General features: G+C 36.8%; 1 protein-coding gene across 9 annotated transcripts in view; it reads left to right on the plus strand.

The window, feature by feature from the left end:
• CCDC18 (coiled-coil domain containing 18) overlaps window positions 1-25,414 on the plus strand; it is a 202,971-nt gene that overhangs the window by 128,615 nt on the left and 48,942 nt on the right. For all 9 annotated transcript variants that reach the window (XM_036906533.2, XM_036906534.2, XM_036906528.2 and 6 more), the window contains 3 exons: window positions 16,107-16,249; window positions 20,507-20,670; window positions 20,889-21,102. In XM_036906533.2, the coding sequence (XP_036762428.2) occupies window positions 16,107-16,249; window positions 20,507-20,670; window positions 20,889-21,102 (521 nt within the window). The remainder of the gene's footprint in view (window positions 1-16,106; window positions 16,250-20,506; window positions 20,671-20,888; window positions 21,103-25,414) is intronic.

Genomic DNA, 25,414 nt, shown 5'->3' on the forward strand with positions numbered 1-25,414 from the left:
CTTTTTATTTTGTTGATCATTTCTACTACTATGCAGAAACTTTTCAGTTTGATGTAGTCTCACTTGTTTATTTTTGCTTTTATTTCCTTTGTGTGGTGAGATATATATCCAGAAAAAATTACTAGTGTCTATGTTCAATAATTTACTGCCTATTTTTCTTCTGGTAGTTTTCTTGTTTCAGGTCTTACATTTCAGTCTTTAATACATTTTGACTTGATTTTTGTGTATGGTGTAAGACAGTGATCTAGTTTCATTCTTTTGCATGTAGCTGTTCAGTTTTCCTAACACTTTATATTGAAAATACGGTCTTTTCCCCATTGCATATTCTTGTCTCCTTTGTCATCTGTTAATTGACCATATAGGCATGGTTTTATTTTGAGGCTTTCTATTCTGTTCCATTGATCTAGGTATCTGTTCTTAGGCCAGTACCATACCATTTTGATTACTGTAGCTTTATAGTATAGTCTGAAACCAGGGAACATAATACCCAGCTTTCTTTTTCTTTCTCAGGATTGCTTTGGCTATTTGGGGTTTATTGTGGTTCTGTACAAATTTTAGGTTTATTTGCTCTAGTTCAGTCAAAAATGCCATTGATATTTTGATGGGGATTGCATTGAATCTGTAGATAGCTTTAGGCAGTATAACTATTTCAGCAACATTAATTCTTCCTGTTGATGAGCATGGAATATCTTTCCATTTATCTTCAATTACTTTAATCAGTGTCTTCTAGTTTTCAGTATGCAGGTCTTAAGGTTAAATTTATTCCTAAATATTTTAGCTGTTTTGATGCAATTGTAAATGGGATAGATTTTTAAAATTTCTCTTTTTCTTAGTTCATTCTTGTATATAGAAATGCAATGGAGTTCTGTATATTGATTTTGTATCATGAGACTACTGAATTTATTAACTCTAGTAGTCCTTGCTGGAGTCCTTAGGATTTTCTATATATATAGTATCATATTATGCATAAATAGTGCCAGTTTTACTTTTTCCTTTCCAATTTGGATTCCTTTTTGTTTGTTTTTTTTCTTGTCTGATTGCTGTGGCTGTGAATTCTAGTGTTTTATTGCATAAAATTGGTGAAAGTGGGCATCCTGGTTTTGTTCCTGATCTTAGAAGAAAAGCTTTCACCTTTACCATATTGTGGTAGCTGTGTGTTTGTCATATATAGCTTTTATTATGTTGAGATATATTCCCCCTATACCGACTTTGTTGAGAGTTCCTATCATGAGTGCATGTTCAATTTTGTCAGATGTTTTTTCTGCATCTGTTGAGATGATCATTTGGTTTTTATCTTTATTGTTAATGTGGTGTATCACATTGATTGATTTGAAGATATTGGACCATCCTTGCTTCCCTAGAATAAATTGCTCTTGGTTGTATTAAAATGATCCTTTTAATGTATTTTTGAATTTAGCTTTCCTAACTGAATATAAATGTGGTGTCAGTCTTTATTAAGTCCCTCCTTCTACTGACTTTGGGCTTTGTTCTTCTTTTTCTTGTTTCTTTAGGTTCATGGTTGGATTGTTTGAGATTTTCCTTATTTTTTGAAGTAGGCCTGTAAGGATATAAACGTTCCCTTAAAACTGCTTTTGCTGCATCTCAAAGATTTTTGGATTGTGTTTCTATTTTCATTATTCTCCAAGAATTTTTTTATTTCCTCTTTGATTTCTTCATTGACTAAATGGTTGTTTAGTAGCATGTTGTTTAGCTTTCATGTGTTTGTATTTTGTCCAGCTTTTTTCTTGTAATTGATTTCCAGTTTCATACTGTTGTGGTTGGAAAAGATGCTTGGTATGATTTCAGTCTTAAATTTGTTAATATTTTTTTGATTTATCCTGGAAAATGTCCTGTATGCACTTGTAAAGGATAATTATTATGCTGTTTTTGAATGTAATATTTTATATTTATCTATTAGGTCCATTTGATCTAATATGTTATTCAGAGCCACTGTTTCCTTATTGATTTTCTGTCTGGATGATCTATCCAGTGATGTAAGTGGGGTTAATTGCCCTGTTGTCTCTTAATATTTGCTTTATATGTTTAGGTACTCCTCTATTGGGTACACAAATAATTACAGTTGTTTTATCTTCTTGCTCAGTTGAACCCCTAGTCATTATTATAATATACTCTTTGTCTTTTTTTACAATTCTGTTTTAAAGTCTTATTTTGTCTCATATAACTACTGCTACTAAAGCTTTTTTTTCCCATTTCTACTTGTATGAAATATCTTTTTTTATCCTTTCAATATCAATCTGTGTGTCTTTTGGTCTGAAGTGATTTTCTAATAGGCAGCCTATAGATGGGTCTTGTTTTTTTTGTCCAGTCACCTTACATCTTGTTGCAGCATTTAGTTCATTTACATTTAAAGTAATTATTGATAGGTATGTATTCACTGCCATTTTGTTGAATGTTTTCTGATTTTGTTATTCTTTTCTGATATTTTCTTCATCTCTTGCTCTCTTCCCTCGTCTGTGATGACTTCCTTTAGTGTTATTGTTGGATTTCTTTCTGTTTATATTTTGTCTATATTAGAATTTTCACTGTGGTTACCATGTATTTTATGTGTAACATCTCACATGTACAGTAGTGTATATTAATGGTTAAGTTTAAGCACATTCTAACAGAACTACACTGTAACTCCCTACCTGCCATATTTTATGTATATGTCTTCTTTTATACCTTTTTATTTAATGATTGCCTTACCTAATTTTTAGAAGTAGTTGGTTTTACTATGTCTTTGAACCTTTTAACTTAAATACTAATACGAACTTTTAGGTGACTGATCTACCTTGCTGTATGTTTGCTTTTACCAGTGTAACGTTTTTTTTTTTCACAATTTTCTTGCTTCTAGTTACAGTTTTTTCTTCTCTTAATGAAGACCCTCTAACATATCTTATAAAACTGCAAGGCTGTGAACTCCTTTAACCTGTATTTTTCTGAGAAATTCTTTATCTCTCCTTCAATTCTGAATGATCACCTTGCTGGGTAGTCTTAATTGGATATTTTTTTTTTAGCACTTGCAATATTACATGCCACTCCTTTCTGGCCTGTAGAGTTTCTGCCAGAAAGTCAGCTGATAGATTTACGGGGTTTCCCTTGCAGGTAACCCATTGCTTTTCTCTTACTGTTTTTTTTTTTTTTTTTTTTTTGCTGTTCTTTTTTTATTAAGGTATCATTGATATACAATCACATGAGCAACACTGTGGTTACTAGATTGCCCCCATTATCAAGTCCCCACCACATACCCCATTACAATCACTGTCCATCAGCATAGTAAGATACTATAGAGTCACTACTTCTCTTCTCTGTGCTATACTTCCTTCCCTACGTCCACATCTACATTATATGTGCTAATCATATTATTTATGATTAACCCCTTATCCCTCCCTCCCCACCCACACTCCCAGCCCCTTGCCCTTTGGTAACTGTTAGTCCATTCTTAGGTTCTTTGAGTCTTCTGCTGTTTTGTTCCTTCAGTTTTTTCTTGGTTCTTAAACTCCACAGGTGAGTGAAATCATTTGGTACTTCTGTTTCTCCACCTGGCTTATTTTGCTGAGCATAATACCCTCTAGCTCCATCCATGTTGTTGCAAATTTTAGGACTTATTTTCTTCTTATGGCTGAATAATATTCTATTGCGTATATGTACCACATCTGCTTTATCCGTGCATTTACAGATGCACACTTAGGATGCTTCCATTTCTTGGCTATTGTAAATAGTGCTGCATTAAACATAGGTGTGCATATGTCTTTTTCAAACTGGGCTGCTGCATTCTTAGGGTAAATTACTAAGAGTGGAATTCCTGGGTCAAATAGTATTTCTATTTTTAGTTTTTTGAGGAATCTCTGTACTGCTTTCCACAATAGTTGAACTGATTTATATTCCCACCAGCAGTGTAGAAGGGTTCCCCTTTCTCTGCATCATTGCCAGCATTTGTTGTTTGTCTTTTTGATGTTGGCCATCCTAACTGGTGTGACGTGATATCTCATTGTGGTTTTAATTTGCATTTCTCTGATGATTAGCGATGTGGAGCATCTTTTCATGTATCTGTTGGCCATCTGAATTTCTTCTTTGGAGAAGTGTCTGTTCAGATCCTGCACCCATTTTTTAATTGGGTTATTTGCTTTTTGATTGTTGAGGAGCATGAGCTCATTATATATTTTGCATGTCAACTCCTTATCAGATATGTCATTTATGAATATATTCTCCCATACTGTAGGATTTTTTGTTCTACTGATGGTGTCCTTTGCTATCCAGAAGCTTTTTAATTTTACATAGTCCCACTTGTTCATTTTTGCTTTTGTGTCCCTTGCCTCTGGAGATATGTTCATGAAAAAGTTGCTTGTGTTTATATTCAAGAGAATTTTGTGTATGTTTTCTTCTAAGAGTTTTATGGTTTCATGACTTACATTCAGCTCTTTGATCCATTTCGAGTTTACTATTGTGTATGGAGTTAGACAGTAGTCCAGTTTCATTCTCTTACATGTAGCTGTCCAGTTTTGCCAACAACAGTTTTTGAAGAGGCTGTCATTTCCCCATTGTATATCCATGGCTCCTTAATCATATATTAATTGACCAAATATCTGTGGGTTAATATCTGGACTCTCAGGTCTGTTCCATTGGTCTATGGGTCTGTTCTTGTGCCAGTACCAAATTATCTTGATTTTTGTGGCTTTGTAGTGGAACTTGAAGTTGGGGACCATAATACCCCCTGCTTTATTCTTCCTTCTCAGCATTGCCTTGACTGTTAGGGGTTTTTTGTAGTTCGATATGAATTTTAGAACTATTTGTTCCTGTTTGTTGAAGAATGCTGTTGTTATTTTGATAGGGATTGCATTGAATATGTAGATTGCTTTGGATAGGATGGGCATTTTGAGAATATTAATTCTTCCTACCCAAGGGCATGGGATGAATTTCCATTTACTACTGTCCTCTTTAATTTCTCTTAAGAGTGTCTTATAGTTTTCAGGGTATAGGTCTTTCACTTCGTTGGTTAGGTTTATTCCTAAGTATTTTATTCTTTTTGATGCAATTGTGAATGGAATTGTACTACTGATTTCTCTTTCTGCTGGTTCGTCATTAGTGTATAGGAATGCAACATATTTCTGTGTATTAATTTTGTATCCTGCAGCTTTGCTGACTTCAGATATTAGTTCTAGTCATTTTGAAGTGGATTCTTTAGGATTTTTTATGTACAGTATCATGTCATCTGCAAACAGGGACAGTTTGACTTCTTCATTACCAATCTGAATGCCTTGTATTTCTTTGTGTTGTCTGATTGCCGTGGCCAGGACCTCCAGAACTATATTTAATAAAAGTGGTGAGAGTGGGCATCCTTGTCTTTTTTCTGATCTTAAAGGAAAAACTTTCAGCTTCTTGCTGTTAAGTATGATGTTGGCTGTGGCTTTGTCATATATGGCCTTTATTATGTTGAGGTACTTGCCCTCTATACCCATTTTGTTGAGAGTTTTTATCATGAATGGATGTTGAATTTTGTCAAATGCTTTTTCAGCATCTATGGAGATAATAATGTGGTTTTTGTCCTTCTTTTTGTTGGTGAGGTGGATGATGTTGATGAATTTTCGAATGTTGTACCATCCTTGCATCCCTGGGATGAATCCCACTTGATCATGGTATATGATCCTCTTGATGGATTTTTGAATTTGGTTTTCTAATATTTTGTTGAGTATTATTGCATCTATGTTCATCAGGTATATTGGTCTGTAGTTTTCTTTTTTTGTGGTGTCTTTGCTTGGTTTTGGTATTATAGTGATGCTGGCCTCAGAATGAGTTTTGAAGTATTCCCTCCTCTTCTGTTTTTTGGAAAACTTTAAGGATTTAAGGGTATTATGTCCTCTCTAAATATCTGATAAAGTTCGGCGGTGAATCCATCTGGTCCAGGGGTTTTGTTCTTGGGTAGTTTTTTGATTACTGCTTCAATTTCATTGCTGGTAATTGGTCTATTCAGATTTCCTGTTTCTTCCTTGGTCAGTCTTGGAAGGTTGTATTTTTCAAGCAAGTTGTCCATTTCTTCTAGGTATCCAGTTTGTTAGCATATAATTTTTCTTAATATTCTCTAATAATTCTTTGTATTTCTGTGGTGTTCATAGTGATTTTTCCTTTCTCATTTCTGATTCTGTTTATGTGTGTAGGTTCTCTGTTTTTCTTGGTAAGTCTGGCTAGGGGTTTATCTATTTTGTTTATTTTCTCAGAGAACCAGCTCTTGGTTTCATTGATTTTTTTCTATTGTTTTATTCTTTTCAATTGTATTTATTTATTCTCTTATCTTTATTATGTCCCTCCTTCTACTAACTTTGGGCCTCATTCTTCTTTTTCCAGTTTCAGTAATTGTGAATTTAGACTGTTCATTTGGGATTGTTCTTCCTTCTTTAAATGCGCCTGGATTGCAGTATACTTTCATCTTAGAACTGCCTTTGCTGCGTCCACCAGAAGTTGCGGCATTGTGCTGTTGTTTTCATTTGTCTCCATATATTGCTTGATTTCTGTTTTAATTTGGTCATTGATCCATTGATTATTTAGGAGCATGTTGTTAAGCTTCCATGTGTTTGTGAGCCTTTTTGTTTTCTTCATACAGTTTATTTCTACTTTCACACGTTTGTAATCTGAGAAGTTGGTTGGTACAATTTCAGTCTTTTTGAATTTGCTGAGGGTTTTTTTTCTTGCTGTTTTTAAGAATCTCTCTTTGTTTTGGATCTTTGACATTTTAATTACATTTCTTAGTATGGACATCCTTGGGTTCATCTTGCTTGGGACTCTCTGCTTCTTGGGCCTGGATGGTTTCCTTCCCCAGGTTAGAGGAGTTTCAGCTGTTTCTTCAAATAAATGTGCACTCCACTCCCCCGCCTCTCTTCTCTTTCTCATCTCATAAAATGTCAGTGTTAGAATGTTTGGTGTTGTCCCAGAGGTCTCTTAACCTATCCTCATTTATTTTTTTTATTTTTTTTATTTTTTATTTTTTTTAATAATTATTTTTTATTGAAGGGTAGTTGACACACAGTATTACATTACATGAGTTTCAAGTGTACAACACAGTGGTAGAACATTTATATACATAATTCTAGGTTCCAGCTATCACCCTACCAGGCTGTTACAATATCTTGACTATATTCCTTATGCTATACATTACATATTACATCCCGGTTACTAATTTATTTTACCATTGGAAGTCTGTCCTTTTTTTTTTTTTTTTTGTGAGGGCATCTCTCATATTTATTGATCAAATGGTTGTTAACGACAATAAAATTCTGTATAGGGGAGTCAATGCTCAATGCACAATCATTATTCCACCCCAAGCCTAATTTTTGTCAGTCTCCAATCTTCTGAGGCATAACAAACAAGTTTTTACATGTAGAACAAATTCTTACATAATGAATAAGTTACATAGTGAACAGTACAAGGGCAGTCATCACAGAAACTTTCGGTTTTGCTCATGCATTATGAACTATAAACAGTCAGTTCAAATATGAATACTCATTTGGTTTTTATACTTGATTTATATGTGGATACCACATTTCTCTCTTTTTTATTATTATTTTTAATAAAATGCTGAAGTGGTAGGTAGATACAAGATAAAGGTAGAAAACATAGTTTAGTGTTGTAAGAGAGCACATGTAGATGATCAGGTGTGTGCCTGTAGACTATGTGTTAATCCAAGCTAGACAAGGGCAATAAAACATCCACGTATGCAGAAGATTTCTCTCAGAACGCGGGGGTGAGGTTCTAAGCCTCACCTCTGTTGATCCCCAATTTCTCACCTGATGGCCCCCCTGCGACTGTGCCTGTCTTAGGTTGTTCCTCCCTTGAGGAATCTTACCCGTCTCTGGCTAACCAGTCATCTTCCGGGGCCATACAGGGAAATGTGAAGTTGGTAAGTGAGAGAGAAGCCTTATTGTTTGAAAAAGTTAGCTTTTTACTTCTTTGCATATTTATGCCCTGTGGCTTCTATGCCCAGCATTTCTCTTGAGGTATCTTTACCACTTGGAAGAATTATGATACTCGGTAAATTTGATATGAGGCACGAATTCTATTTAAGGGTTGTAATTAGGAAGGAAGAAGAAAAGCTATAGAAGTAGCAGGCGGAAGAAAACATGGGAAGATTGATTATTTCTTTGATATATCTTCTTGTAGAGTAACTTCAGCATGTATAGGTTTTAAGCTACTACTTAAATTGCACACACACATTAACATAATAGGAGTATAGTTACATAACCAAAGCATATCTGTAATTACCAGCCATCTGCAGTGAAACCAAGAAAACCAGTTAGGCACCTTAGGCATTTGTGAAAACTTATCTATGATATGGTGGATATTGTCCAAATGAACTTGAACAGTCTGAGAGAAATCAGACAAATTAAAACAACCCATTCCTGGGGACTGTTCACATGCCATATGTTCTTTTAACAATAAATAGTTTGTAGTTGTAAGACTTTGGAGCGCTACAATTTGCACTTCTCCAAATTCTTGGTTGAGTTCCAACAGTATAGATCCAGTCCAATTTTGTTGTTTTACTGTATGCACAGGCCAGCTTAGATATCTCCTTCCTCATTCCCATGGCAGGTCCAGGAACTGGTGGGATGAGTGCATCTACAGCTGTAGCAGTGCGTGGATCTTTGTTGGGGTTTTTTGATGATCATCTTCTGGCATGAGTCTTCCAGAGGGTGCAGATGTTGGAAGTTCTTTTTCATATCGTATCTTAGTTCATTTTCGGGGTAGCCCAATTAGGCTTTGATCCTCTGTATAAACACAAACAGACCCTTTGCCTACACTTTTATATGCCCTTTATACCCTTGTGTAGAACTCGTTGGAGGTTACCACACAGGAACTGCCCTTTTTTTTTTTTTTTTTTTTTTTGCTATCACTAATCTACACTTACATGACGAATATTATGTTTACTAGGCTCTCCCCTATACCAGGTCTCCCCTATAAACCCCTTTACAGTCACTGTCCATCAGCATAGCAAAATGTTGTAGAATCACTACTTGCCTTCTCTGTGTTGTACAGCCCTCCCTTTTCTCCTACCCCCCATGCATGTTAATCTTAATACCCCCCTACTTCTCCCCCCCTTATCCCTCCCTACCCACCCATCCTCCCCAGTCCCTTTCCCTTTGGTACCTGTTAGTCCATTCTTGAGTTCTGTGATTCTGCTGCTGTTTTGTTCCTTCAGTTTTTCCTTTGTTCTTATATTCCACAGATAAGTGAAATCATTTGGTATTTCTCTTTCTCCGCTTGGCTTGTTTCACTGAGCATAATACCCTCCAGCTCCATCCATGTTGCTGCAAATGATTGGATTTGCCCTTTTCTTATAGCTGAGTAGTATTCCATTGTGTATATGTACCACATCTTCTTTATCCATTCATCTATTGATGGACATTTAGGTTGCTTCCAATTCTTGGCTATTGTAAATAGTGCTGCAATAAACATAGGGGTGCATCTGTCTTTCTCAAACTTGATTGCTGCATTCTTAGGGTAAATTCCTAGGAGTGGAATTCCTGGGTCAAATGGTAAGTCTGTTTTGAGCATTTTGATGTACCTCCATACTGCTTTCCACAATGGTTGAACTAACTTACATTCCCACCAGCAGTGTAGGAGGGTTCCCCTTTCTCCACAGCCTCGCCAACATTTGTTGTTGTTTGTCTTTTGGATGGCAGCCATCCTTACTGGTGTGAGGTGATACCTCATTGTAGTTTTAATTTGCATTTCTCTGATAATTAGCGATGTGGAGCATCTTTTCATGTGTCTGTTGGCCATCTGTATTTCTTTTTTGGAGAACTGTCTGTTCAGTTCCTCTGCCCATTTTTTAATTGGGTTATTTGTTTTTTGTTTGTTGAGGCGTGAGAGCTCCTTATATATTCTGGACGTCAAGCCTTTATCGGATGTGTCATTTTCAAATATATTCTCCCATACTGTAGGGATCCTTCTTGTTCTATTGATGGTGTCTTTTGCTGTACAGAAGCTTTTCAGCTTAATATAGTCCCACTTACTCATTTTTGCTGTTGTTTTCCTTGCCCGGGGAGATATGTTCAAGAAGAGGTCACTCATGTTTATGTCTAAGAGGTTTTCGCCTATGTTTTCTTCCAGGAGTTTAATGGTTTCATGGCTTACATTCAGGTCTTTGATCCATTTTGAGTTTACTTTTGTATATGGGGTTAGACAATGGTCCAGTTTCATTCTCCTACATGTAGCTGTCCAGTTTTGCCAGCACCACCTGTTGAAGAGACTGTCATTTCGCCATTGTATGTCCATGGCTCCTTTATCAAATATTAATTGACCATATATGTCTGGGTTAATGTCTGGATTCTCTAGTCTGTTCCATTGGTCTGTGGCTCTGCTCTTGTGCCAGTACCAAATTGTCTTGATTACTATGGCTTTATAGTAGAGCTTGAAGTTGGGGAGTGAGATCCCCCCTACTTTATTCTTCTTTCTCAGGATTGCTTTGGCTATTCGGGGTCTTTGGTGTTTCCATATGAATTTTTGAATTATTTGTTCCAGTTCATTGAAGAATGTTGCTGGTAGTTTCATAGGGATTGCATCAAATCTGTATATTGCTTTGGGCAGGATGGCCATTTTAACGATATTAATTCTTCCTAGCCACGAGCATGGGATGAGTTTCCATCTGTTAGTGTCCCCTTTAATTTCTCTTAAGAGTGACTTGTAGTTTTCAGAGTATAAGTCTTTCACTTCTTTGGTTAGGTTTATTCCTAGGTATTTTATTTTTTTTGATGCAATTGTGAATGGAGTTGTTTTCCTGATTTCTCTCTCTGTTGGTTCATTGTTAGTATATAGGAAAGCCACAGATTTCTGTGTGTTGATTTTGTATCCTGCAACTTTGCTGTATTCCGATATCAGTTCTAGTAGTTTTGGGGTGGAGTCTTTAGGGTTTTTTATGTACAGTATCATGTCATCTGCAAATAGTGACAGTTTAACTTCTTCTTTACCAATCTGGATTCCTTGTATTTCTTTATTTTGTCTGATTGCCGTGGCTAGGACCTCCAGTACTATGTTAAATAACAGTGGAGAGAGTGGGCATCCCTGTCTAGTTCCCGATCTCAGAGGAAATGCTTTCAGCTTCTCGCTGTTCAATATAATGTTGGCTGTGGGTTTATCATAGATGGCCTTTATTATGTTGAGGTACTTGCCCTCTATTCCCATTTTGCTGAGAGTTTTTAACATGAATGGATGTTGAACTTTGTCAAATGCTTTTTCAGCATCTATGGAGATGATCATGTGGTTTTTGTCTTTCTTTTTGTTGATGTGGTGGATGATGTTGATGGACTTTCGAATGTTGTACCATCCTTGCATCCCTGGAATGAATCCCACTTGGTCATGGTGTATGATCCTTTTGATGTATTTTTGAATTCGGTTTGCTAATATTTTGTTGAGTATTTTTGCATCTACGTTCATCAGGGATATTGGTCTGTAGTTTTCTTTTTTGGTGGGGTCTTTGCCTGGTTTTGGTATTAGGGTGATGTTAGCTTCATAGAATGAGTTTGGGAGTATCCCCTCCTCCTCTATTTTTTGGAAGACTTTAAGGAGAATGGGTATTATGTCTTCCCTGTATGTCTGATAAAATTCCGAGGTAAATCCATCTGGCCCGGGGGTTTTGTTCTTTGGTAGTTTTTTGATTACCTCTTCAATTTCGTTGCTGGTAATTGGTCTGTTTAGATTTTCTGTTTCTTCCTGGGTCAATCTTGGAAGGTTATATTTTTCTAGGAAGTTGTCCATTTCTCCTAGGTTTCCCAGCTTGTTAGCATATAGGTTTTCATAGTATTCTCCAATAATTCTTTGCATTTCCGTGGGGTCCGTCGTGATTTTTCCTTTCTCGTTTCTGATACTGTTGATTTGTGTTGACTCTCTTTTCTTCTTAATAAGTCTGGCTAGAGGCTTATCTATTTTGTTTATTTTCTCGAAGAACCAGCTCTTGGTTTCATTGATTTTTGCTATTGTTTTATTCTTCTCAATTTTATTTATTTCTTCTCTGATCTTTATTATGTCCCTCCTTCTGCTGACCTTAGGCATCATCTGTTCTTCTTTTTCCAATTTCGATAATTGTGACATTAGACCATTTATTTGGGATTGCTCTTCCTTTTTTAAATATGCTTGGATTGCTATATACTTTCCCCTTAAGACTGCTTTTGCTGTGTCCCACAGAAGTTGGGGCTTAGTGTTGTTGTTGTCATTTGTTTCCATATATTGCTGGATCTCCATTTTGATTTGGTCATTGATCCATTGATTATTTAGGAGCGTGTTGTTAAGCCTCCATGTGTTCATGAGCCTCTTTGCTTTCTTTGTACAGTTTATTTCTAGTTTTACGCCTTTGTGGTCTGAAAAGTTGGTTGGTAGGATTTCAATCTTTTGGAATTTTCTGAGGCTCTTTTTGTGGCCTAGTATGTGGTCTATTCTGGAGAATGTTCCATGTGCACTTGAGAAGAATGTATATCCCGCTGCTTTTGGATGTAGAGTTCTATAGATGTCTATTAGGTCCATCTGCTCTACTGTGTTGTTCAGTGCTTCCGTGTCCTTACTTATTTTCTGCCCGGTGGATCTATCCTTTGGGGTGAGTGGTGTGTTGAAGTCTCCTAGAATGAATGCATTGCAGTCTATATCCCCCTTTAGTTCTGTTAGTATTTGTTTCACATATGCTGGTGCTCCTGTGTTGGGTGCATATATATTTAGAATGGTTATATCCTCTTGTTTGACTGAGCCCTTTATCATTATGTAGTGTCCTTCTTTATCTCTTGTTACTTTCTTTGTTTTGAAGTCTATTTTGTCTGATATTAGTACTGCAACCCCTGCTTTCTTCTCACTGTTGTTTGCTTGAAATATGTTTTTCCATCCCTTGACTTTTAGTCTGTACATGTCTTTGGGTTTGAGGTGAGTTTCTTGTAAGCCCCATATAGATGGGTCTTGCTTTTTTATCCATTCTGTTACTCTGTGTCTTTTGATTGGTGCATTCAACCCATTAACATTTAGGGTGACTATTGAAAGATATGTACTTATTGCCATTGCAGGCTTTAAATTCGTGGTTACCAAAGGTTCAAGGTTAGCCTCTTTAGTATCTTACTGCCTAACTTAGCTCGCTTATTGAGCTGTTATATACACTGTCTGGAGATTCTTTTCTTCTCTCCCTTCTTGTTCCTCCTCCTCGATTCTTCATATGTTGGGTGTTTTGTGCTGTGCTCTTTCTAGGAGTGCTCCCATCTAGAGCAGTCCCTGTAAGATGTTCTGTAGAGGTGGTTTGTGGAAAGCAAATTCCCTCAGCTTTTGTTTGTCTGGGAATTGTTTAATCCCACCGTCATATTTGAATGATAGTCGTGCTGGATACAGTATCCTTGGTTCAAGTCCCTTCTGTTTCATTGTATTAAATATATCATGCCATTCTCTTCTGGCCTGTAGGGTTTCTGTTGAGAAATCTGACGTTAGCCTGATGGGTTTCCCTTTATAGGTGACCTTTTTCTCTCTAGCTGCCTTTAACACTCTTTCCTTGTCCTTGATCTTTGCCATTTTAATTATTATGTGTCTTGGTGTTGCCCTTCTTGGATCCTTTCTGTTGGGGGTTCTGTGTATTTCCGTGGTCTGTTTGATTACTTCCTCCCCCAGTGTGGCCTCTTGCATTCTATCCATTCTGGTTATAAACCCTTCCAGAGTTTGTTTCATTTCTGCGATCTCCTTTCTGGCATCTGTGATCTCCTTCCGGACTTCATCCCATTTTTCTTGCGTATTTCTCTGCATCTCTGTCAGCATGTTTATGATTCTTATTTTGAATTCTTTGTCAGGAAGACTGGTTAGGTCTGTCTCCTTCTCTGGTGTTGTCTCTGTGATCTTTGTCTGCCTGTAGCTTTGCCTTTTCATGGTGATAGGAATAGTCTGCAGAACTGGGACGAGTGATGGCTGGAAGGACTTCCTTTCTTGTTGGTTTGTGGTCCTCCTCTCCTGGGAGAACAGCGGCCTCTAGTGGCTTGTGCTGCGCAGCTGCGCGCAGACAGGGTTTCTGCTTCCTGCCCGGCTGCTGTGGAGTTAATCTCCGCTGTTGCTGTGGGCGTGGCCTGGCTCGGGCAGCTACTCCAAAATGGTGGAGTCGCGTTGGAGCAGGAGCTGCTGGGAGGCTATTTATCTCCGTAAGGGGCCTCCCTGCTCCCTGCAGCCCAGGGGTTAGGGTGCCAAGAGGTCCCGGATTCCCTACCTCTGGATTAAGTGGCCCGCCCTGCCCCTTTAAGACTTCCAAAAAGCACCCGCCAAAACAAAACAACGACCACAAAAAAAAACAAGAAAAAAAATTTTTTTAATTAAAAAAAAAAAAAATTTTTAATTAAAAAAAAAAAGGTGGTCGTTCGTTTTTCTTTATTCTCCGGTGCCAGCCTCAGGCCTCTGCTCACCGGTCTTTCTGCCCTGTTTCCCTAATATTGGGGTCCCTGTCCCTTTAAGACTTCCAAACAGCGCTCGCCAAAACAAAGCAGCAAAAATGCAAAAAAAAAAAAAAAAAAAAAAAAAATGGTCGCGCGCTTTTCTTATGTCCTCTGTCGCCCAGCCTCCAGTGCCTGCTCACTGTTCTTGCTGCCCTGTTTTCCCAGTATCGAGCGCCCTGCACTCTGGCCCGGATGGCAGGGGCTGGGTGCTCGGCAGTCCTGGGCTCCGTCTCCCTCCCGCTCTGCCTGCTCTTCTCCCGCCGGGAGCTGGGGGGAGGGGCGCTCGGCTCCCGCGGGGCCGGGGCTTGTATCTTACCCCCCTTCGCGAGGCGCTGGGTTCTCTCAGGTGTGGATGTGGTCTGGATATTGTCCTGTGTCCTCTGGTCTTTATTCTAGGAAGGGTTGTCTTTGTTATATTTTCATAGATATATGTTGTTTTGGGAGGAGATTTCCGCTGCTCTACTCACGCCGCCATCTTCCGCCCCACCCTCGGAAGTCTATCCTCATTTATTTTTATTCTTTTTCCTTTCTGATGGTCAGCTTGAGTGCATGCCATTACTCTGTCTTCCAAATTGCTCATCCTTTATTTTGCATCCTGTGATCTGCTGTTGGTTTCCTCTAGTATTTATTTCACTTTGTTTATTTTTCATCTCTCTTTTTTCTTTATATTTTCCATCTCTTTGTTGAGGTTCTCACTGAGTATATCCACTCTTCTCTCATGTCTAGTGAGCATCTTTATAACCATTACTTTAAGCTCGGTGTTGGTTAGATTGCTTAACTCTGTTTCATTTAGGTTTTTTTTTTTGAAGTTTTGTCATGTTCTTTCTTTCAAGCATACTCCTGTGTCTTCTCATTTTGTCCATTGAAATAAGAACATGGAGGTCAGTGATGACAGCACACTTTTGTGGAATAGCCAGATTGTTATGAGTTGAAGAGTGAGAAGTGAGAAAATGATACAAAAGCATAGAAACCTCTCTGAGGCTGGGCTATGAAGAGGAGCAAAGGTTTCGGTAGTTGGAGGGAGATGGAGGTATGAAGGAACAGTTTTTACAGTGCGAAGGCCTCAAACACATTTGCATGCTAATATAAAGAAACCAGAAGAAAGAGAGATGGACAATACAAGAAATAGTAATTAATATGAGTTCCTGGTAAAGTGAAAAGGAACTGGATCCAGAACATCTAAGCAATTTGACCTACATAGGAGGATGAATACCTCTTTTACTGCAGGAGATAGAACAGAAGGAAGAATGAATAGGAGCAAATGCAAGTTATGTTGGGAGCAAATGAAAACTGTCGTGTTTGAGGTCAAATGGGAATCCAAGAATCCTTCACAGTTTGTGAAGATGGAAAGGAATATAGTTTTACAAAAGAAGAACAGTTCAAATGGAGATAGTGAAAAGGGAACATTTACCATTTTGTTCCGTTCTTTTAAGTACTATTTTAGTGTTATGTGGCTGCTTCTATAAATGTATAGGAATGAAATATTTTTATTATTAAATATTAAGTTTTGATATTATATTTCCAAAAGATTACTTTCTGGTCCATACTTTGATTATCCTAAGATATCTTGAAACTGAGTAATAGTCTAGACTATCTCTATAGTCATATAAATATTTTCCTTATGAAGAATGTTGAGTTGTGAATGAATTAAAAATACTTAATTGAAAACTGTTTTACAAGGTATCAAAACTGGAACAAGAACTTCAAAAACAAAGGGAAAGTTCAGCTGAAACGCTGAGAAAAATGGATGAGAAATGTGAAGCAGCCACACATGAAGCAGATTTGAAAAGGCAAAAAGTCATTGAGCTTACTGGTACTGCCAGGTAAAATGAGTATGTTAGTTTTTATTTGTCTTCCCCTTTCAATATCAGTAGTATCTGGGTTTCAATATCCAGTAATGTTCAATGAAGCATTTGCTTAAGGAATTAATTTCTACAAAATCTGTGTTCCTGTAACATTTTGTTTGTTCCTCCCTCATATCTCTCATTATGCATTTTTGTATTTTAGCTTAATATCCTTAACTCTCCTCCTGATTTGTGGTTCCTTGAAGCTGAGATAATTTCTGGTTTATTTAGAGTCCTTCCACAACAATTATCATAGTTCTTTAAACCTCATAGGCACTTAAAAATTGTTATATTAAATTAAATTGTGAGTAACATTGTAAGTTTTAGGCAAATATGTACTCATATAGAGTAAACTTTTATGGGGTCTAATTGTATGTGGGAGGGAGTAACTTAATAGAATACATAGACATTTCTATTTCTGTAATAGAAAATAAAACTGATTCTCAACCTTGACTGAACATTAAAAGCACCAGAGAGCTTTAAAAAGTTCTGATGCCTAGATCCAGCCTCTAAAAATTCTGAATTAATTTGGCTGATCTGGGCCTAGGTATCAATAATTTGTTAAGAGAAGTATCTATGAACTCCTCAGACCTCTTCTACTCTGTCAATGATAGTTGACATAATTAATAATACACTCATAATTAACCCACCATTCTACCAACAGGAGTCAAGAGTGTACTTGTGCATTTGAACTAAAACCACATGTCCCCATGTGTGGGAAACACCCACTCCCCAGAATAAAAATATAGCCTTTATACATTGAATAGATGTTGTCAACTCTCTCAACAGGGTCAAGAGGGTGTTCTGTGTTTAAGGCTGAGACCATAGTCTCTTCTGTTGATGGGTGTCTACCCACTATCACAACCTCACCACCAATGTCTACTTTAATTCCATAAAGACTAATCACATCATATATTTATCCTAGCTTATACCAGATGCCACAAAAAGCAATAGATTTCCATCTCGATACTAATCCCATACTAATTCCCAAAAAGCTTCTCCATGTATTCTGTTCCCTTTTCCCACCTTATCTCAATTTCTGAAAGACTTCCACTGTATCCTCTAGGATCAACAAGCTTTCCTGAGAGACACTCCCATATTCTCTACTTTTTTTCTCTCACTTTAACAGAAATATGACTCTGCTGAGAACATTGCTTCTTCCCCCATAGCCCTCTGAAGTAAAAGCTTTTCCCTACAGCTCATGTATCAGAGTTAAGATGTGGAAAAGTATACTGTGAACCTCATGTTATCAGATCACATCCATCACTGTTGCTAACACTACAGACCACCTGACATATAGTTGCTGTCTCCAGGACCACTCCTGTCATTATTATTGGGGATTTCAGAATGCATCATCTAGTAGTCCTTCTGACACCTTAGCTTCTCATTTTTAAAAGTTCTACTCCTCTAGTGATCCTGATTCTCTGTCATACCTCAGCTACTCACTCACACGATTTACCCTAGATCTTGTCTCCAATTTTTCCATAACCTGAATATGTACATCTGCCCCATCACTGCATTCCCTTTAATCCATAAATTCAGTGATTTTTAAAATCTAACCAGACCTCTAATCCATCAGTGCCACTACTGTCTCATTTCCTGATCTCTTCTCTCTTTACCTAGCTTAAATTCTAGTTAGTCATTAAAATCGATGATTAGCATATACCCACAATTCCCTTACGTCTCTCTTATTTTGTGATACTCAGCACTAAAAATCCAACTCAGACTTAATGCTTGCTTGAATCTTTGCAGAGCCTGGAATGAAATATAACCATGCTGACCAGTATTACTTTAAATTTATAACTTAAAATCTTAAGTGTTTCCTTAGTGCTGCCTGGCAATCACAGTATTACTCACTCTTGTAGAAACCTCTTTTACACCTTTGCCATTTCTTTCAAAACTCCTAACGACAACCCCTCACCAAACCTTGCTCTCACTGATGATCTTGCTTTCTGTTAGACTGAGAAAATTGAAATAATTGCTTCTTTTCTCACTCCTACCCTTTGATTTCTAGACAAAAATCTCTCCTTGATTATAGCTAATAGGCACATTTAGTAGGAAAACTAAGTCCTAAATACTAATAGGAAGCTTATGATCAAGATCTACCTTATTTCCAAGAAGTCCTCTTTTTATGAAGCAGGTTTTTTTCTGTTACTGTTATTTCTTTGACTTCTGGTACAATTTATAAAACTCTATTTTTCTCTCCTAAAAGGCATGAGAGTTGAGATATATCTGTATATATCTCCTTGGTCCTGTTTTAGAATTAAAATATCTTCCGACAGAAAGAAAGGAAACTAATTCATTGAGCACTTTCTGTATGTCAGGCAGTGTGCTAGGTAGACACATTAACTCTATCTTCAGAACCGCCCTGAATATGGATTTTTTTATCACTGTTTTTAAAATAAGGAAGCTGAAACTCAAAGAAGTTAGTAAATGAGATGCACAGTTTAGGTGTGCTCTAAAACCTACTTTGTTTCTGTTCCATAACTATTAAAAGGTTGTTCTGGTACTACATGTAAATTTTGCTGCATGTGAGTGATTCTGAGCCTGATTTCTCAGTGCTGAGGCTGATACAGCACTTGTTAGATTTCTCAGACTGCCTCCATAGCCACTTGAAAATCTTTTTTTTTTTGCATTTGAAGAAGCCAGAGCATGTAGCTGCCATAGTTTCATACAACTTTTACATAATCCTTCCTTTGGCCTGTTTCCAATCTCAGACTTGATATCACTCAATAACTCTGTAACAAGAAGGTGAGGTATTTCTGGAAAACTAGTGGGATTAAAGCCTGCCATAAAATTTTGAAAGTTATTAGAAAATTTTTAGTATTAGATTATTTATATAATAGTTAAAATATTTAAACTGTATTTATTATAGTAATGCCTCATTTACCTTGCATCAGGAAAGAATGAGTAGTTACTCATAAATAAATAAATGAGTGGAATTTATCTCTACCAAGTACTGAAACTTAAAACAAAAAACTTTTCTCTAATTCCTCAGTTGACAGGCTGTCACCTGTTGGTAACGTATGCCAATCTTTTTTTATTATTCTTTTCTAATTATGCTTTATGTATATTCTAATATAAGAAATGAATTAGTTAAGCTGAGAATCATTTACCTGAAATTTTAGAAATGTTAAAGGTCATAAACTTGTTAACTTTTTGGGCCATGGACATATCTGAAGATATGGTGTATTTTCTGTATGTGGATGTACATATGTATACATAATTTTGCATATTGTTTTAGGTGTTTTATAGTTTTCCTCATGTTGCTCATAGGCATCAGATTAAAAACCTCTTGAAGAAATCTAAATTTGTTTAAACTGAATTTAGAAAAGAAGTGTTCCTACTTGCAGCTCAATTGCAAGATGTCAGAGACCAAAAGAACAACAGTGTCAACAAGTGTTTATAAAGGAGTATCAGTTCTCCATACCATTGAGGATGATATTAGCAATTGTTTAATTAGTGAATATCACTTTGGAATTATGAAAAAGTGGACTTAAAATTTCCAGTCACTATGTTGTTTTGTCTAAGTAGAAGTGCTTCCATATTAGTTAAGCTGAATTAGTGAAGCTGAAAATCATTTACCTGAAATTTTAGAAATGTTAAGGGTCATAAACTTGTTATAAGTTAAGACTTAAGACTAAATAAACCTGGTGCTCTTACTGTTAATAACTATTTGTGTTATTCCAGATGATTCACCTAACCTTCCAGTTTCCACATCTATAAAGCAAGGAAGTTGTACTAGTATGGGAATCTCTAGTCCCTTTTAAAGTTAAAAAAGATAACATTAATAATAAAAGTCTGAGGAGTGATTACCAAGGGGGAGGGGAGTAGGTGGGGGCAGGGGGAGGGGGACTGTTGAACCAATGTGATATACATTTGCTAAAAAAATAATAATAATAAAAGTCTGAGTAAAAATGACTGACTTGGCTCTCTTATGAGTAGTATGGTTATTATGAATATTTGATTACTTGTCTTCTTTATTTTCTATTGTATAATATATAATTTTCTGATAGTAGAAATTACAGATGAATGAGGCACCTATCTATGGATGTTCTCCATACAAAGAAAGCATGTAAAAGTGAACTGTTAGATTGAAAAGAATGTTAGCCTTGCCAAATATGACTTGACATGTTGATATTTGTCCTTTAACTTGCAGACTTTGTTTAGTCAGAGACAAGTCAGTCAGTATTTAAGTGTCCAAATTATCGTTTGTTTTATTTTGTTTTTAATTAGGCAAGTAAAACTTGAGATGGATCAGTACAAAGAAGAGCTATCTAAAATGGAAAAAGAAATAATGCACCTAAAACGAGATGGAGAAAATAAAGCAATGCATCTCTCTCAGTTAGACATGGTCTTAGAACAGACAAAGACAGAACTAGATAAGAAAACAAATGCTGGTAAGCAACAGGTAGCTGAGCTTAGCTGCCTGCATATTTATATTTTAAAAAGTGGAATAAAGAGAATTTGGGATGATAGGGATGGAAGGAAAAATTAGTGGTTAGTATTTTGCCTCATGTAGATGAATAAAATTGTATATTCTTAATTATAATTATTTACAAATTTCTTAATAACAAGTGGTTTATATATAGTTCTAAAATTATTTTCTCATTAACAGTGAAGGAGTTAGAAAAGTTACAGCACCACACTGACACTGAACTAACAGAAGCCTTGCAAAAACGGGAAGCAGTGGAGTCTGAACTACAAAATGCTCATGGAGAATTAAAAAGTACTTTAAGACAACTCCAGGAACTGAGAGATGTATTACAGAAGGCTCATTTATCATTAGAGGAAAAATACAGTACTATAAAGGATCTCACAGCTGAACTTAGGTGAGTTAAATACTAAGAAATGATATCACAGTTATAGTATTCCACTTCATTACTCAGAGTCCTTGGTCATACAGTAAAGTATATTGTTGAATTCTAAATGTCCAGACTTCTTAACTGCCTTTGGCTCACTGGTTCAACCTACTCCATCTGTCTTATGCTCTGTCTAACTAATTCAACCCTTGCTGTTGGCTAATACTTCCAACCTTCATCTTTCAATCATTTTACAGTAGCTCTTTCCTGTATTACAGAGTGGTAAAAAATGACTGGACCACTGTACATCAGTGGTTAACAACAAAATAATATTAACAATGTTGTTCCTTGTATTAAGACCTTATTTTGTGCCAGTTCTATGCCAAGGACTCCATACATGATTTTATTTATTTCTTTAATAAGAAACTTGTCAGACACATATAATCACCTTTTTACACTTGAGAACATTAAATAAAATGCCCAAAGTCAGATAGTAATGTTCAAGACAAAGTTGTTAACACAAGACTGTCCAACTCTAAAATCAAGGTTTTAGATTAGCAGCAATAGCATACAATGCTATTTTAGCATACATCTGTGGTGAGTTGAAGTAGATAGCTAGACCAGGCCCAAAGTGTAAGAAATAGATTACAAACAGGAAAACATAATTACATATCAGGATGTGAAATATGGAATAAAAAAACAGTAGAGGGAGTGGCAAGATGACCCAGAAATTTAAGTAGATGTGTTCTGTGATTCAGTGCAGGGCCTCTTTCTCTTTTCTACCTAGAAAGTCAATTGTAGTAAATTTCATGTACTTTTAAATACTATGCTACAGATTCTCAAACCTGTGTCTCCAGGGAAGACCTTTTCCCCAAACTCCAGACTGAATATCTAATGACTTACTTGTTATCTGCACATAAAACATTTTTTATTAAATTTTTTTATTAAGGTATTATTGATACACACTCTTATGAAGGTTTCCACATGAAATACAATGTGGTTACTACACTCATCCATATTATCGAGTATCCCCCCATATCCCACTGCAGTCACTGTCCATCAGTATACTAAGATGCCACAGAGTCCCTACTTGTCTTCTCTGTGCTACACTGTCTTCCCCATGGTCCACCCTACACCATATGCACTAATCATACTAGCTCTCAATCCCCTTCTACCTCCCTCCCCACCTGCCCTCCTCTATCCCTCCCATTTGGTAACCATTAGTCCTTTCTTGCAGTTTGTGAGTCTGCTGCTGTCCACTTAAAACATTTTTTTTTTCACCTCTTAAATGTAAAGTCTTTTTTCTTTTTTTTTGGTATCATTAATCTACAATCACACAAGGAACATTATGTTTACTAGACTGCCCCCATCACCAAGTCCCCCACACAAACTGCATTACAGTCACTGTCCATCAGCGTAGTAAGTTGCTGTAGAATCACTACTTGTCTTCTTTGTGTTGAACAGCCCTCCCAGTGCCACACCCCCACAGTATACATGTTAATTGTAATGCCCCCTTTCTATAACGCCCCCTTAACCCTCCCTTCCCACCCAATTACCCAAGTACCTTTCCCTTTGGTAACTGTTAGTCCATTCTTCGGTTCTGTGTTTCTGCTGCTGTTTTGTTACTTCAGCTTTTCCTTTGTTCTTATACTCCACAGATGAGTGAAATCATTTGGTACTTGTCTTTCTCTGCCTGGCTTATTTCACTGAGCATAATACCCTCTAGCTCCATCCATGTTGTTGCAAATGGTAGGATTTGTTTTCTTCTTATGGCTGAGTAATATTCCATTGTGTATATGTATCCCGTCTTCTTTATCCATTCATCTACTGATGGACACTTAGGTTGCTTCCATTTCTTGGCTATTGTAAATAGTGCTGCGATAAATATAGGGGTGCATCTGTCTTTTTCAAACTGGGCTGCTGTATTCTTAGGGTAAATTCCTTGAAGTGGAATTCCTGGGTCAAATAGTATTTCTATTTTGACCTTTTTGAGGAACCTCCATACTGCTTTCCACAAAGGTTGAACTAATTTACATTCCCACCAGCAGTGTAGGAGGGTTCCCCTTTCTTCACAACCTCGCCAACATTTGTTGTTGTTTGTCTTTTGGATGGTGGCGATCCTTACTGGTGTGAGGTGATATCTTATTGTGGTTTTAATTTGTATTTCTCTGATGACAAGCGATGTGGAGCATCTTTTCATGTGTCTGTTGGCCTTCTGGATTTCTTTGGAGAAGTGTTGTTCAGCTCCTCTGCCCATTTTTAATTGGATTATTTGCTTTTTGTTTGTTGAGGTGCATGAGCTCTTTATATATTTTGGATATCAACCCTTTATTGGATCTGTCATTTATGAATATATTCTCCCATACTGTAGGATGCCTTTTTGTTCTATTGGTGGTGTCCTTTGCTGTACAGAAGGTTTTCAGCTTGATATACTCCCACTTGTTCATTTTTGCTTTTGTTTCCCTTGCCCGGGGAGATATGTTCATGAAGAAGTCACTCATGTTTATGTCCAAGAGATTTTTGCCTATGTTTTTTTCTAAGAGTTTTATGGTTTCATGACTTACATTCAGGTCTTTGATCCATTTCGAATTCACTTTTGTGTATGGGGTTAGTCAATGATCCAGTTTCATTCCCTTACATGTAACTGTCCAGTTTTGCCAACACCAGCTGTTGAAGAGGCTGTCATTTTCCCATTGTATGTCCATGGCTCCTTTATCATTTATTAATTGACCATATATGTTTGGGTTGATATCTATCCTGTTACACTAGTCTGTGGCTCTGTTCTTGTGCCAGTACCAAATTGTCTTAATTACTGTGGCTTTGTAGTAGAGCTTGAAGTTGGGGAGCGAGATCCCTCCCACTTTATTCTTTCTTCTCAGGATTGCTTTGGCTATTTGGGCTCTTTGGTGGTTCCATATGAATTTTAGAACTATTTGTTCCAATTCGTTGGAGAATGCTATTGGTATTTTGATAGGAATTGCATCAAATTTGTATATTGCTTTAGGCAGGGTGGCCATTTTGACGATACTGATTCGTCCTACCAAGAGCAAGGGATGAGTTTCCATTTGTTAGTGTCCTTTTTAATTTCTCTTAAGAGTGTCTTGTAGTTTTCAGTGTATAGGTCTTTCACTTCATTGGTTAGGTTTATTCCTAGGTATTTTATTCTGTTGATGCTATTGTGAATGGAATTGTTTTACTGATTTCTCTTTCTGCTAGTTCATTGTTACTGTATAGGAAAGCAACAAATTTCTATGTGTTAATTTTGTATCCTGCAACTTTGCTGAATTCCGATATTAGTTCTAGTAGTTTTGGAGTGAAGTCTTTAGGGTTTTTTATGTACAATATCATGTCATCTGCAAACAGTGACCATTTGACTTCTTCATTACCTATCTGGATGCCTTTTATTTCTTTGTGTTGTCAGATTGCCATTGCTATGACCTCCACTAATAGGTTGAATAACAGTGGGGAGAGTGGGCATCCCTGTCTTGTTCCTGATCTCAGAGGAAAAGCTTTCAGCTTCTTGCTGTTCAGTATGATGTTGGCTGTGGGTTTGTCATATATGGCCTTTATTATGTTGAGGTACTTGCCCTCTATACCCAGTTTGTTGAGAGTTTTTATCATGAATAGATGTTGAATTTTGTCAAGTGCTTTTTCATCATCTATGGAGATGATTATGTGGTTTTTGTGCTTCTTTTTGTTGATGTGGTGGATGATGTTGACGGATTTTCAAATGTTGTACCATGCTTGCATCCCTGAGATGAATCCCACTTGGTCATGGTGTATGATCCTCTTGATGTACTTTTGAATTCAGTTTGCTAATATTTTGTTGAGTATTTTTGCATCTATGTTCATCAGGAATATTGGTCTGTAGTTTTCTTTTTTGTGGTGTCTTTGCCTGGTTTTGGTATTAGGGTGATGCCTGCTTCATAGAAAGAGTTTTGAAGTATTCCCTCCTCTTCTACTTTTTGGAAAACTTTAAGGAAAAAGTATATTATGTCTTCTATATATGTCTGATAAAATTCAGCGCTGAATCCATCTAGCCCAGGGATTTTGTTCTTGGGTAATTTTGTGATTACTGATTCAATTCTATTGCTGGTAATTGGTCTGTTTAGATTTTTCTGTTTCTTCCTTGGTCAGTCTTGGAAGGTTATATTTTTCTAGGAAGTTGTCCATTTCTTCTAGGTTTTCCAGCTTGTTAGCATATAGATTTTCATAGTATACTCTAATAATTATTTGTATTTCTGTGGGGTCCATCCTGATTTTTCCTTTCTCATTTCTGATTCTGTTGATGTGTGTAGATTCTCTTTTTCTCTTAATAAGTCTGGCTAGAGGCTTTTCTATT

Source organism: Manis pentadactyla, chromosome 4 (genome assembly GCF_030020395.1).
Source record: "Manis pentadactyla isolate mManPen7 chromosome 4, mManPen7.hap1, whole genome shotgun sequence".
Lineage (NCBI taxonomy): Eukaryota > Metazoa > Chordata > Mammalia > Pholidota > Manidae > Manis > Manis pentadactyla.